General features: G+C 48.1%; 1 protein-coding gene across 6 annotated transcripts in view; it reads left to right on the top strand.

Annotated features, from left to right (window-relative positions):
- The first annotated feature begins 3,650 nt into the window (after positions 1 to 3,650).
- Positions 3,651 to 13,180, top strand: part of HIVEP1 (HIVEP zinc finger 1) — a 140,612-nt gene continuing 131,082 nt past the window's right edge. For 2 of the 6 annotated variants that reach the window (XM_027602094.2, XM_027602099.2), the window contains exons 1-2: positions 6,732 to 7,059; positions 10,596 to 10,738. In XM_027602094.2, the coding sequence (XP_027457895.2) occupies positions 10,699 to 10,738 (40 nt within the window). In that variant the 5' untranslated portion in view covers positions 6,732 to 7,059; positions 10,596 to 10,698. Of the gene's footprint in view, positions 3,806 to 6,731; positions 7,060 to 7,334; positions 7,585 to 9,290; positions 9,398 to 9,680; positions 9,749 to 10,595; positions 10,739 to 13,180 lie in introns of those variants that run through there. The other 4 variants (XM_027602097.2, XM_027602096.2, XM_027602095.2 and 1 more) reach the window with 4 other exon arrangements.

Here is a 13,180-nt window from a genome sequence, read left to right on the forward strand (position 1 = left end):
CCAGGGCTGTAGGGGTATTACTAAGAAATTCTTTCCCAACCCCTATTTCTCACTAAGAATATCCCTGACTTTTAACCCTATTTAATTCCACAATTATAGCAACCCAGGAAGAAAAGGTATGGAACATGGATTGCATTAGCCAGGAACACTCGGTGAATAGCTTTTCCTATAGATCACATTTCTTTTAACCCTTGCTCGGCCATATTTTTCTTAATTTTAGAGACACACACACCTACCTTTCTCTCTTTCTCTCCCTCCTTCCCTTCCTTCCTTTCAACATAAAAAGGCACAAGCCATGAAACCTCAATCAAAACTGTACCAAATGAGAGACATTTTTTAAAAATCTGGGCATGAAGATTAAGAGCAAGCAAAGGCAGTGGAGTGGCTGGTGGGTGAGAATCAGGGAAGGATGCACAAGGAGAAGGACCAGGGTGCAGAATGAAGGAAGGGGTGACTGGGCGTCTCCAGTCAAGCTCTGCCAGGAGCCAGCTTGACCATGTTGTACAGACACATGGCCCCTTTATATTTCCATTCCCTGGTCTACAAAAGTAAGCCGATCCCTTTTAACTGTATTATAGGACATCGAGTCCAGAAATACAAACATTCCAAGTTGTTTGAATGAAAATGCAAAAGTAGGAAAACAGTAAAGTTGGCATGGAAACCTTGGTAACCAAACTGAAAGATGAGCTGGACTCAGTCTACGACAAAGCTATTAGTTTGGGGCCATCTTGAGAGCAGGTCCTGCCACCAATAAAGCAAGATCTGAAAGTAACTCATGGGATTGCATTCGGGTGGAAAGGAGTTACAGTTTTCTCGCTCATTTGTTCAACAAACATTTATTGCGACACTGTTCCAGGTGCTGGGGATTCAGTGGGGAACAAATCAAGCCCCCTTCACCCATGGCCCTCATTTTCTACTCGAGGATTGAGAGATAACAGACAAGGAAATCAGCAGGATAATTCCAGAGTGCTGGGTGTTGTAAAGGAAATGAACAGAGTGATGAGATGGAGAGTATGGGGTAGGGAAAGGGGTTATCCACAGTTTAGATAGGCTAAGACAGAGAATGCTTAATTTATATAAGTTCAGCCTGTGAACACTATGGGGAAGATGAGACTCTACAAGCCAGGAAGGGAGCTCTCACCAGACACCAAATCATGTGACCCTTGATGTCAGACTTTCAGCTTCTAGATCTGTGAGGAAATAGACTTCTAAGGTTTGAGCGGCCCAATCTACACTAATCTGTATAGCTGTCCCAGCCGACTAATACAATGTCTTAGATTATTGCACTTGCTTGTTTCCACATTGTTAGATCATGGATAAAGTTGGACTATTTTGCTCACAGATAAGAAATTGAATGCCAGTGCCTTTTTCCATTGTTCCCCAGTATTCTGCTCGCGGACACTGTTTATGAAGAATGGTTTTAGCAACTGCAAGTCTCACTCCCATCAGCCATTTCTAGTCTTCCTTCACCCCTTTAGCAGACAGTATACCAAATAATACTCAATACACTCTTCTATTAGCTGGCATTGACTAGGTGCTTTTAAATGACCTTAGAGACCAGGTATCTTGTAATAGCGTATCCTGTAAGGTTAATGGTATTGGCATAAATGTGAATGAAATCATCCTTAAAAGTAGACTTGGTTAAAATTAGTCATTTTCTCTTCTCCCCTTCAACCATCATACCATCCGGACTTCCCCATTTTCATCACACCATCTACCAGCTTCTCAAAACTTGAAAATATGGCCTTTTTTTTCATTTCTTTTTCTTCTTTTTCCACAGATGTAGATCATGATAGAGCTACTGTAATGTTTTTCACAAAATATAAGCTTCAAGCTTTAAGCATCTCAATATTCTCTGGGCCTCAAGCATGTATCTACCACATACTAGCTCTGTGGTTGTAGGTAGATTATTTGGCAATTCTAAGCCTCTTTTTCTTCATCTGTAGTATAGGTTTATAGTGAGGATTAAATGAGTTTACACAGGAAACACTGACAAGTCATAAATTCTCAAAAACTGTCAATTACTAGCACCACCTCTCTGGCCACTATTACTCTGGCTGCTGATAGAAGTACTGTTATTACCATTGTTGCTGATACAAGTCTACTATAGCAATTTCTGTCCATACAAATACTACTTTATTACTTCTGCTGGTAAAAATACTACAGTGACAGATCCTAAATCCATCAATGACCGTAATTTTTCTTAAAAAGATCAGTCTCAGTCCAGATGTCTCCAAAGAACTACCAACTGCAGTATCATGTCCAAATTCCTTCCTAACGATGCCGGAGAAGGCTTTTCCCGGGTTGTCTGTTGTCTCCCCATTCTGTTTCGTAATTACTAGGAGAGCCCAGGTATATGTCTCTCATCTGCATAGTTATTAATAGCTTCCCTTTCCCTCTCAAGTGTCCTGGTTTGGATGTGACATTTACAGGGCCACCCTACTTGTTTCACATTTGCAGTGACTTTCGGCTCGAGCCAGCAACACCATCACACACAGTTCACTTACTCTCACCTTCAAGCTATTCCCCTTGCCTGGAATGTGGTTCTCAGACCATTGCCAAACCATGAACTTTCTCTCCTTCAAAATCCTACTGAGAACTCACCTTCAGGATGGAACTTTCTCTGATAATCCTGCCCTCCACCCAATCCAGAAAGCTCTCAGCAAGCATGCAAATAACTCTGTAGAACTTTAATTGGCTCTGTTTATAAGCTTCTTCTTGTATCTTTTTTTCCCTCTAGGTATTTTTTTCAATGTGTTTATCCTGTCTCCATTAATTTGTAAATTCCCAGAGGGCAAGGCTTGAACACAGGTTGGTGTTGGCATAAAGTGGATGAACAGTTAGGGCTGAATGGCAGACAACAAACCTTCTCGATTACTAATCTGTTAAAATAAAAAAAGAGAGAGAGAGAAAGAAAGAAAAAAACCAAAACCATCCTTTGTTAATGCTTTGTGATGGCCTGAGACTGCTAATCTAATGTGAAAATATATCCAGTTTCTGCTAGTGTCCAGTTAACTAAGATAAAATCAATAGTTAGGACCTTTCCATAATGTGATGGGGGAGGGCGCGGGCATATTCTGATCTATAAGAATGGGCATGAAAGACATGTTATTATGGAGATTCTTCAGAAGTATATCCTTGTCGCTTCAAGACTGCAGGTCCATCTCAGAAGGGAAATAGTATTTACTTTCAAAACAGATCTAAAAAGCAAACAAAACCTCAGAAAACATACAATACCACCTTGTTCTAAGTTTGTGCTAAGAGGGGAGGGGAAATGAATCTAATTTAGAAGGCCTTTGTGTGTGTGTGTGTGTGTGTGTGTGTGTGTGTGTGTAACAGATAATACCACATGGTCTAGCTCTCCAGGATCCCTGGATTGGTGGACTGTTCATTTCGGTCCAGGTAACAAAGGATAGCCCGGGGCAAATGGTCCTTTCCCACTGCGGGGGGTGAGGGGTGGGGGAGGGGGTGTGGGGGGAAGAAGTGGAAATCCTTTACCGTGACCACCTGCTTCCCTCTCTTCAAACCAGCACACAAAGTGCCAAATATCTGTATATCATTCGCGGCACAGAGCCCACGGTATAAACCAACGTAGGCGGTGCACTAGATAACATCAAAGCCCCAGGCAGGGGCCAGAAAGGGGGGGGGGGGGCAAAAGCAGCCGAGGGAATGAAGCACCTCCCCCTAGCATTTCCTCTCACGCCCACTTCCAACCTAGGAGGCTTTTGGTTTCTGCTTTTGTTGTTTTTAAAATTAAAAGTTAAACCCAGGAAGCTTTGGATCAGACTTTTGCGTTGCAGTTCGGGTAAGTTTTCTCTCCGTTCTTTTGTCTGGCGTCTGGCTTGGCAGTAGCCTGGGCGTGGGGGCAGAGTTGGCAGAGCGAGCGGGGGAAGGTTTTGTCGCCGGGTCGCCCCGAGGAGGAGGGGATTCGGCCGGTGGACGGGAAAGCCCGGCGCGCGCGGAGGGCGGAGGGCGGAGGGCGGAGGGGAGGGACGGGCGGCGGCGTGACCCGGCGGCCGGCGGGGAGGAACCTCCGGGATCTCCGCGTGGCGGCGGCACTGCCGGGCCGCGCGCAGGGCGGAGGGCCGGGGCCGCGGGGCCGCGCCAGGGGGGAGCCCGAGCCGGGCCCGGCGGCCGCGTGGGAACCGGGGCTGGGGATGCGCGGACGGCGGTGGTGGCGCGGAGCCCGGGGATCGCGGCGGGACGGCCGGGTCCCGCGACGAAACCCCAGGGTGGACTTGTGTTCTCCCAAAACTGCTCAGCAGGGAAAATGTGTGCAGAGCCCTACCATGACACTGCCCTCACTTGAACCGCACTCCCCGAGGGGGACTCCAAAGCGTTCACACGGCCAGCAGGGATGCAACTAGAGAGAACGAGGGCCCTGGGAACCCCGTTCTTCTACTTTTTTTTTTTCCCCCTCCTGAGTATGATCACCTCCCCCATTGTTAACAGAATTTTTGACCGTTCAAACTGCTGTTCACCATTCACATTTATCTTCTGGTTAAAAAAAAATTCTCCCCCCCCCCCCACATTCCGATATCATTTGAGAAACTGTATTTAATTTGCCACAAAGCAAGGCGAAACTAGCTACTTTACCGGTTAGCTGGATTTCCCTGCGTTCTGGTAAGTAGGAAGTTAGAACTGCAGACAGAATTAGGAAAAGAAATTGCATTTAGAAAATTCGAAACTAGGAAATAGGAAACTGTTCCGTATTGCATATATTTCAAAGGAAAGTTTAATATTGATTTACCACTCAAGAATTAAGTTGTGAGTCTTCTACTTAAGAAAAAAGCTCTTTAACAAGCTGAAATGGCAAAATAGCTATTATAATTCCAAATTGCATGCTTAATCTGTTGGAAAGCGCACAGTAATGCCAAATCCCATATAAACATTGTGTTCACAGTGTGTATTTGTTATGTTCACCAACCATTGGGTTAAAGATATATTCATTCAGTTAGCATTTTGATTTAGCAAGTGACACCAAGGAGAATTAATCATTATCAAGCTACCTTAATCTTTATCCTGACAGATTAGATATACTTGAACATTTAAATGAGTATTTATCTTTTATTCAAATGCCCAGTTGGGAAGTTACATTACATACTTTTTGTGATTGCAATCCATTAGATATCATTTACTTTTACAAAAGACAGATGATTACATCACATCGAAAATTTAAAGATTGCATTATTTCATTGACAGGTTGGAAGTATAGTATGCTAAACAACATCATTTCAAATTTAGACAGTTGTTGGGTGATCTTTTCTCTTATGACCAAATTTAGTTTTTAAGAGGTATATTCCCCCTTTACGTGACTTTACTTTTGGTTACAAGCTCGCCTTTATAGAGTGTTCCATTTTTAATCATTCCCATTTTGTTGCATTAAGCTTTTCTTAGCTCAAGTGAACTAGAGGTAGGATTTCCTCAGGGGAATTTTTGGGGTCAACCCTAGCAGGAAAAGCCTAGATGTCTTTATGGAAGCCCCAGGGAACAAAACAATTCAAGTTTGCACAGATGGCCCGCGTAGTGGGTGTACGGTCGTTTAGCATTTTTATTCCTTAAAAGGGGAAAGCAGTTTGGTTTAATCTGAGAAATTCTTCTACATCAAATTTTTTGTTTTGCTTTATTCCTCCCAAGTTCAACGTGGCTCCTTAAACCAGTCACTTTGCCTGCTTCTTTAGGTGTACACGTGGAATTTCTGATCCTCCGGTTTCTAATATTCTTTAGTAGTTCTAACCCCGAAAACCTTCCTTACCAGCCTGGTCCAGCCCCTCCTGACTTACTTCCATAGATTACCACTTCTTGCTTCCTCTACTGCTTTCTAGCAGCAAGGGTCAAACTCTGGTTTATGATAATTACTCCCTCTTCCCCCTTTCTCTTCTCCTCGGCCCGGGAGCCAGGTCTGCTGCCCAGCCCCGCACCTCCCCTTCCGACCCCAAAGACCCCTCCTCTCCCTGCCCAAAGCTGTCAGGCGGACAGGCAAGGGTTAACTGCGCTGGCAGCCCCGGCTCTGGGAACCACCAGCGGGCTTTGGAGCGGCCTCTGGAATAACCTTGGCTTCCCTCAGTCTTTTAATAGAACATCCGCCACCAAGAAGTGGTTTCAGTTCAGGGTTAATAATATGTCCCCTTCCACCCTCCAAACCAACACCCCGCCCCCCTCCCAGTTTTTTTTAAGTTGTTTTTCAAAGTTAATGAGTTTCAAGTTTCACAATTACTTTCCCCTTCCCTCAACGCGTTGCTGAGGAAACCCCCTTGGGGTCCCCCCCCCCGCCCTCCCCTCTCCTTTCCCCTCCCCCATTCGGCCCGGGCGGGGGCCGGGACTGGGAGACCCCATGACGTCACCGGCCCGGCCCACATCCTGCTTTAGAAAGTAAAGAGACGGTAAAGAGAAACTACCGCCCCGCCCGTCCCCGCCCCTCTTCCCGGACCAACCGCCCCCAACTGCGCGACCCGGCCAGGCCTTCCCCGGGCCGCGTGACCGACTGGGCCCGCCCCTCCGCCCCCGCCGGGCGCCAGTCCCCGAGCCGGCGCGACCCCGGGCTCCCGCCCCTCGCGTCCCTAACCCCGCCCCTCCCCCCTCGGGCCGCGCCACCGCCTCCTCCGGCCCCCCCTCCCGTCCCCCCTCCCGTCCCTGCGGCGGCCGGGCGGGGCGGAGCCGCGGGGCGGGCAGCGTGGGGGGGGGGTGGGGGGAGGCGCGGTCCCGGGCCCGCCCCGCCGGGGAGACCCGGGGCTCCGGGCTCCACGCGAGCCCCGACCGGGGTAGCCATCCCGTCCCCACCCTGCGCCCGCCTGCCGGCCGCGCCTGTCCACTTGGGCCTCCGAGCCGGCGGGGTGAACCCCCCTCCCCCGCCGAGCCCCCGCTGGGGGACGCCCCCTCCCCCGCCCGCGCGGCGCAGCTCGCGGCCTCCCCGCCTCCCGCCCCCGGGGATCCCCTGCCGCCCCGCCCACCCGCGGGAAAGCCTCGGACCTTCGCCCTCCCTCCCCCACGCCGCCCGGCCCGCGCTCCTCCCGTCGCCCCTAAAGACGCTAAACGTGCCCTACTCTGCCCCGGGGAGAGGTAAAGCCCGCGCCCGCCCTCCGCGCCCCGGGCCCCACGGCCCCGGGGGCCGCTCGCCCCGCCTCGCCGCCCGGGCCCCCGCCGCCCCCTCTCCGGCGGCGGCGGTCATGCCGCGGCCCGGGGCGCCGGCTAGCGCGGCCGCCTCCCCCGCCCGGCGCCTGCGGGCCCCCGCCCGCGCGCCCCGCGCTTCCCCCCCCGCCCCCCGGCCGGCTCCCCTGTTTAATATTTCAGCGCTGGGTGGTGTGAGTGCCAGTCGCCGGCCTCTAGTGTGGCTGCTGCTGGGGCGGCGGCGGCGGGGAGGGGGACGGAGCCCGGGGGCCTGGAGCAGCACCGGGAGGAGGCTATGTTTGTGTTTGGGGTTGTCAAGTGAAGGAGGGATCCCGGGCGCGGGCGCTGCCGCTGCCGCCGCCGCCGCCGCCGCCGCGCGGGGGTCGCGGAGATTCCGAGCTGCGGCCGCCGCCATCAGCAGCGTAGCTCCTGGGCCGGCTGCAGCGGCAGCGGCTCCGCCGGGCGTCCTGGCAGCAGGTTCGGCGCGGGCTCGGCGGCGGGGGCGCTGCAGCTGGGAGGGCGGCGGAGGGGGGGGTACCCGGGAGGGGGGGGTACCCGGGAGGGGGGCAGGACCAGTTCCCTCTCCGCGGGCGGGGGGCGTGCGGGCGCGCGTGTGTGTGTGTGTGCGTGTGTGTGCAACCGCCGACCTTGCAGAGGGGATGGCTGCGTGCGGGAGACACTTGCCACTTCTAGGCGCCCTCGCCGCGCGCGAGCGGCCCGAGCTGCGGTCCTGCGAGGCGAGCAGGTACGGAGGAACCCAGCCTCCTCACCCGCGTTCCAGCCGCAGACGCATTTTGCAAGAGGGTGGGGGGTGAGGGAGACCAGGCCTCGGCTTCCCAACCTCACGGCTTTGTGGCTTTCTTTTCGTTTCGTTCTTCGCTCTAAGTGCCTGTTTACTCCCAGCCACCTGGGTAGTTTCTTTCCGGGGTGGGAGTACGCGCCCGCAGCAGTTGGGAAGTGGGCGGTGGGTTTGGGCGCGGGTCGGCTCAGGCTCGCCTCGGGGTCGGGCTGGGTAAGGAGTTGCAGCTGGAGAGGGGAGGGGGCGGTGGCGGAGCCGGCGGCGAGGAGGAGTCTCAGGGCTGCCGCGCTCGCCTCATCCCGTCCTCCTCCTCCTCCTCCTCCTGCTCTCCGCATCCACTCCGGGCTCCTTCCTGAGCTGGCACTTCCATTCCCCCCTCCTCCTGGCATGCGAAGCGCTTTGTTCAGTGCAGCGTTGCAGAGGGGTTTTCCCAGGCTCCGCCCTCCACATTCATTCATGTTTTTTCTCCTTGCAACTGTCTTTACGCTTTTTGATCGTGTCATGTTTTTGCTCCATGTAGTATTTATTTCTTTCCTGCAAAGGGACGGTTTATTACTCGTCCTAGTCGCTCTGGAGCCGCTGTCTTTGCATGTACTCATTTCCCCTCACAAGGATTGAAACATGGGATGGACAGCCAGGGACGGTGGGTAGGCAGGGAGCGGGGTAGCAGAGAGCTGTTACTGGTTGGGAATTTGTGTATTTTATATTTATGCTCCTGATACGGGATCACGTGATTATATTACATTTGGAGTTCACGCTTTAAAAAGTTCCAAATACCGTGACCATTTAAAAGCTTTAAGTTTAACAAGGAATGTAGTTAAGCAGTCATACAATTTACTTGGCCCTAATGTCTCTGAATTCTCTATTGAATCAAGCTTCGTGAATTGGATGGTGGATGTTTTTAATGCAGGGAGTTCGGAACCATATCTTATAGATCATTTAGCACGGTGCTAAACTATATAGTATTTGCGCATCATTTCTTATTCTTCTCTATGCAGTTAAAAAATTGCAAATAATTTTGTGCAGTGCCCACACATAGCCTTATCAGGGATAAAATAACTGAAGTTAATTGTGGCCTTCTTCTGTTTCTTCTCTGCTGTAATGAAATCATAAATTTCTAAAACCTTATACAGGGATATTAGGTCTAGCCTTTCCCATATAGGCTTTCTTAAGGAGAGTTAATATTTGAGTGTTTTTGTCGGCCAGGCAGTGGGCATCTACATTGTTTAGTTTACACCTTACAACAGCCCTGTGAGGTGGATACTATTTCCTAGTTTTAAGTACCTTGAACAAGGTCACACAGTAAGGGATAGAGCCTGGCTTTGAACCTGGTCCGGTTTGACACCAAAATACATAATCAGGACTTGTGCTCTGTGCTCTACAGCCTCTTGAATGAAACCACAGAATACCTGGTATTTCTGCTGAGGAAGTAAGCACTGAGAATAACTGAGTCATGTGGTGCCACATTATTTAGTTGCTGACCATGGGCAGGTTAGTCAACCTCTCACCATCTCATCTTCTTATCTGTAAAAGTGGTTAAATGGTAGCTATCTTATCAGTTATTATTAAGATTGGATTAGGTAATGTGTAGACAGTTACCTAAGCACCCTGCAGGGGCTCAGTAAGTACTCTCTCCTTTCTTCTACAGTACTGGATATAACAAGTTTTAAACAAAGCATTGCTATCCCATTGTTCCGTCTTTGCTTTGTGATGAAACAAATTTCATGCTTAACGTCATCAGCTTTATTCCAGGAAATTAAAACTAAAGTTTTAGCTCTAGGGTCCATGAGGATCTTGTGGAAGAGGAGACAGAGGTGGCTGATTTGGGAAGAAGATGATCAGGTTTTGAATTACTATTGTTTTGGCATATTGCATTTCCAATCACTGTTTTTAGAATGTATAAGTCAGGACAGACCAGGTCATGCTGCAGTAACAAATAACTCCCAAACCTCAGCCGCTTGAAACAACAGTCTGTTTCTTGTTTATGGCACGTGATCATGGTAGGTTAGCAAGAGCTCAGCTCTGTGTTGCAGCACTCACTTGTCTGCAACAGTGCCTGTCCCATGGGAGAGGGAACAGAAAGCGCTGGAGGATTTTGCTTTGGTAACTAAAAGGTACAGCCTGGAAACAGTGCAAGTCTCCTCCACTCACAGGTCATTAGCCAGAACTGGTCACACATTGTAGCTAAACACAGCTGAGGTGTAAAGTATAGTCCTGGCACAAGCCTAGAAGAAAATACTGGAATAATTGGGGAGCAGCTCCAATAGCAACCACATATATTAACTGAATTAATTCAGTAAAACAAGATGAATGAGACACGGTCCTTGTTCCCAAAAAGCTTATGAACCAGTGGCCGTATTACATACAGCATAACGCTTTTATAGCCTCATGCTATACTTTAATTGTACCTTGGGATGTCACTTTTAAAACATAGTGGAGTGAAGCTTTTTCACTCTTCTTCGATAAAAGTACAGTGATTTTCTTTTTCTGTTTTCTTAATGAGAAAGCCCAGAGAGTAGCAAAATGAGATGTCCTACGGTTAATTAAAAGTTAGTAAGTAAGCTTTTGCAGGTGTCTCTGGCTTGGTTATCTTTTGTTGGGTTTCGGTGAGTGCTGGACTAAACTGTGACTTTTGAAGTGTCTTTTTCCTTTGAAGGTAGTAAAGTGTGTTTTTTTTTTTCTTTTTCAGCACATGGATTAATTGATGGATGTTGAGTTTATGGAGCTACCTTTTTGTGACCTGCTCTTCCTACAGTTTCTAAGAAGAAAAGGGGGCCCCTGAATCAGAGAAGATGCCTCGAACTAAACAGATTCATCCCAGAAATCTAAGAGGTAGGGTTCTTCATGAAACAGAAGTAAGGTTTATAGTAAATCTTACAATAAAGTATTTCTTGGATGACAGGAATGGCAGCTTGCTGGATGTTGACCCTGGTCCACGTTGAGCACCCGGAGGGCTCTGTTTCTCTCGTTCACTTCCAGTTTTCCTGCACAATTCCCGTCTCTCAGGAAATGTTTCATAAATATTTGTTGAATGAATTAATCAAATTTGACAAAATTACAGTGCCCTCCCAACTGCTAGCATGGGCATGAAAGTGAGAGATTTACTTTCTCTTAACAGAGACTGCATTTGCCTGGAGGAATCTGAAATGAATAGTTGGATATTCTTTGCCAACATGATTTTGTTTTAATCCCAACATGATTTTGTTTTAACCCCTCCCCCATACGACTTTTGAGATTTATTTCTGTACAACTCTATACGTTAGATTATCAAGAAGTGAAGAGAGTTGTAGTTGACATTAACTCAGACCATTATTTGCAGAACTCAGAGGCAATATAACATATTTTCCATGAGGAAGCAATCAGTCAAAATTACATATGCTCTGTACATTTCATGCAAAGGTGAAAAATGTGTGTTGCTCCTTCACTGTGAAGAGAAATTTTAATTTTAGGAAAGTAAGCGTATTTTAGTTAATTGTTTCAAGAGACGTATGTTGTTCTAATGTGTTATATCAACTGGGGAGAACAATTATCTTTTATATTCAAGTTTGGTAGATAAGGGTATAGCAGTGCTAATAAGCAAAAAACAGTTATAGCAAATATAAACCCCAAAGGAGAGAAGTATCTTAATGACATATTTACTGTTACAGAAAAAAGGTTCTCAGGCACATACAAGGCAAAAAATAACTTAAAGATCAAACAGATTAGTCGGGAGGTGTTTCTTTGTTAAATAAATTTGGCCAGTCACTGGGGTGATCATTGAAAACGTGGTCAATTTTGTGGCCTCGAATCTGGAACAGTGTGTTTCCTGTCTGAAAGCGTACTGGAACTCTCTGCTGGCGTAGGTGGCTGCCTCGGACCAAGTTCAGATTGATGATTATAGCACCGGTGTTCAATGAGGTGAGGATTTAGATGGAGAACATTGAGTCTTGTGTGTCCAAGTCTGATTTTTCAGAGTCCCATGGAAAATGTTGCGAATTGACCACGTATTTGCCTGTCTTTCTCACTAGAACCTGAGCTCCCCAAAGTAGGTCCTTTTTCTCATTTACTATTAGAGGAAAGTCTTCACACTCCAGGGTGTCAGCTGAGGTGGGCATTTGGAGTCCTAGGCCCAGCTTTTATAATTCATCTGTCTAAAGAGGGTGCAAAAGGCAGCCTGGGTCTTGTGGGTGCCTTAGCCTAGCACAGGTCCTGGCAGCTAATAGGAGCCCAGATATTTGTTGAAATGAATACATGATTGATCTTAAAGTATTGTTTATGAGGTCGTAAATAGTAAACATTTTTCATATTTAAAATATATACAGGCATACCTTGGAGTTATTGTGAGTTCTGTTCCCAAACACTGCAATAAAGCGAGTATCGCAATCGAGCGAGTCAGATGAATTTTTTGGTTTCCCAGTTAATATAAAAGTTTTGTTTACACTCTGCTGTGGTCTCCTCTGAAGTGTGCAATAGCATTGTTTTTTCAAATGTACATATTTGAATTAAAAAAATACTTTTCTGCTAAAAAATGCTAGTCATCTGGGCTTTCAGCGAGTTGTAATCACTGATCACAGATCATCGTAGGAAATGTAACAATAATGAAAAAGCTTGAAAGACTGAGAGAATTACCAAAATGTGACACAGAGGCACAGAGTGAGCAAATACTGTTGGGCCTGCTAAACCCAGGATTGCCACAAACCTCCTCTAATTTGTAAAAGACAGCATCTGCAGCACGCAATAAAACAGCACAATAAAACAAGGGGTGTTTGTACTTTGTAATATTCTAGATCACACCGCCATCCAGAGAAATGCAGATGTTAGGCCACAGACTATTTTCCTGTCTGTACCAAATGTACAACCCGCCAGGTCGTTATTGAACTGTTCCTGTCTAGGAGGTAGGGATAAAATGATTCTCAAACCTGGACCCTGAAAGAGCGTGGAGTTGAGGATGGGAGACGGATACACGTGCACCTGTGCCCGTGTCATGAGGGAGGAGCAGAGAGACGGAGTTTCCAGAGGGGTGGGGCGTCATACTCTGTCCTGATTGTGGGGCCAGTGTGGGGGAGCAGTTTGGCAGGGGCAGCGTGGGAAGGGAAGAGAAGCAAAGGTATCACCTGAAGTGGGTTCTTAGGGCTGAGAAATTATCCACGAAGCCGATAAGACAGGGTGAGTGCATTTCATCCTGGGGTAGGAGCTTATGAAGTGACTTGGGGAATCCGAGCCAGTCTAAGTCCTTCTCCATTACTGGAGCATACAAAGTTCCGTTCAGGGTACAAGGAGGGAGGGAGACGGTAG

Source organism: Zalophus californianus, chromosome 7, assembly GCF_009762305.2.
Source record: "Zalophus californianus isolate mZalCal1 chromosome 7, mZalCal1.pri.v2, whole genome shotgun sequence".
Taxonomy (NCBI): domain Eukaryota; kingdom Metazoa; phylum Chordata; class Mammalia; order Carnivora; family Otariidae; genus Zalophus; species Zalophus californianus.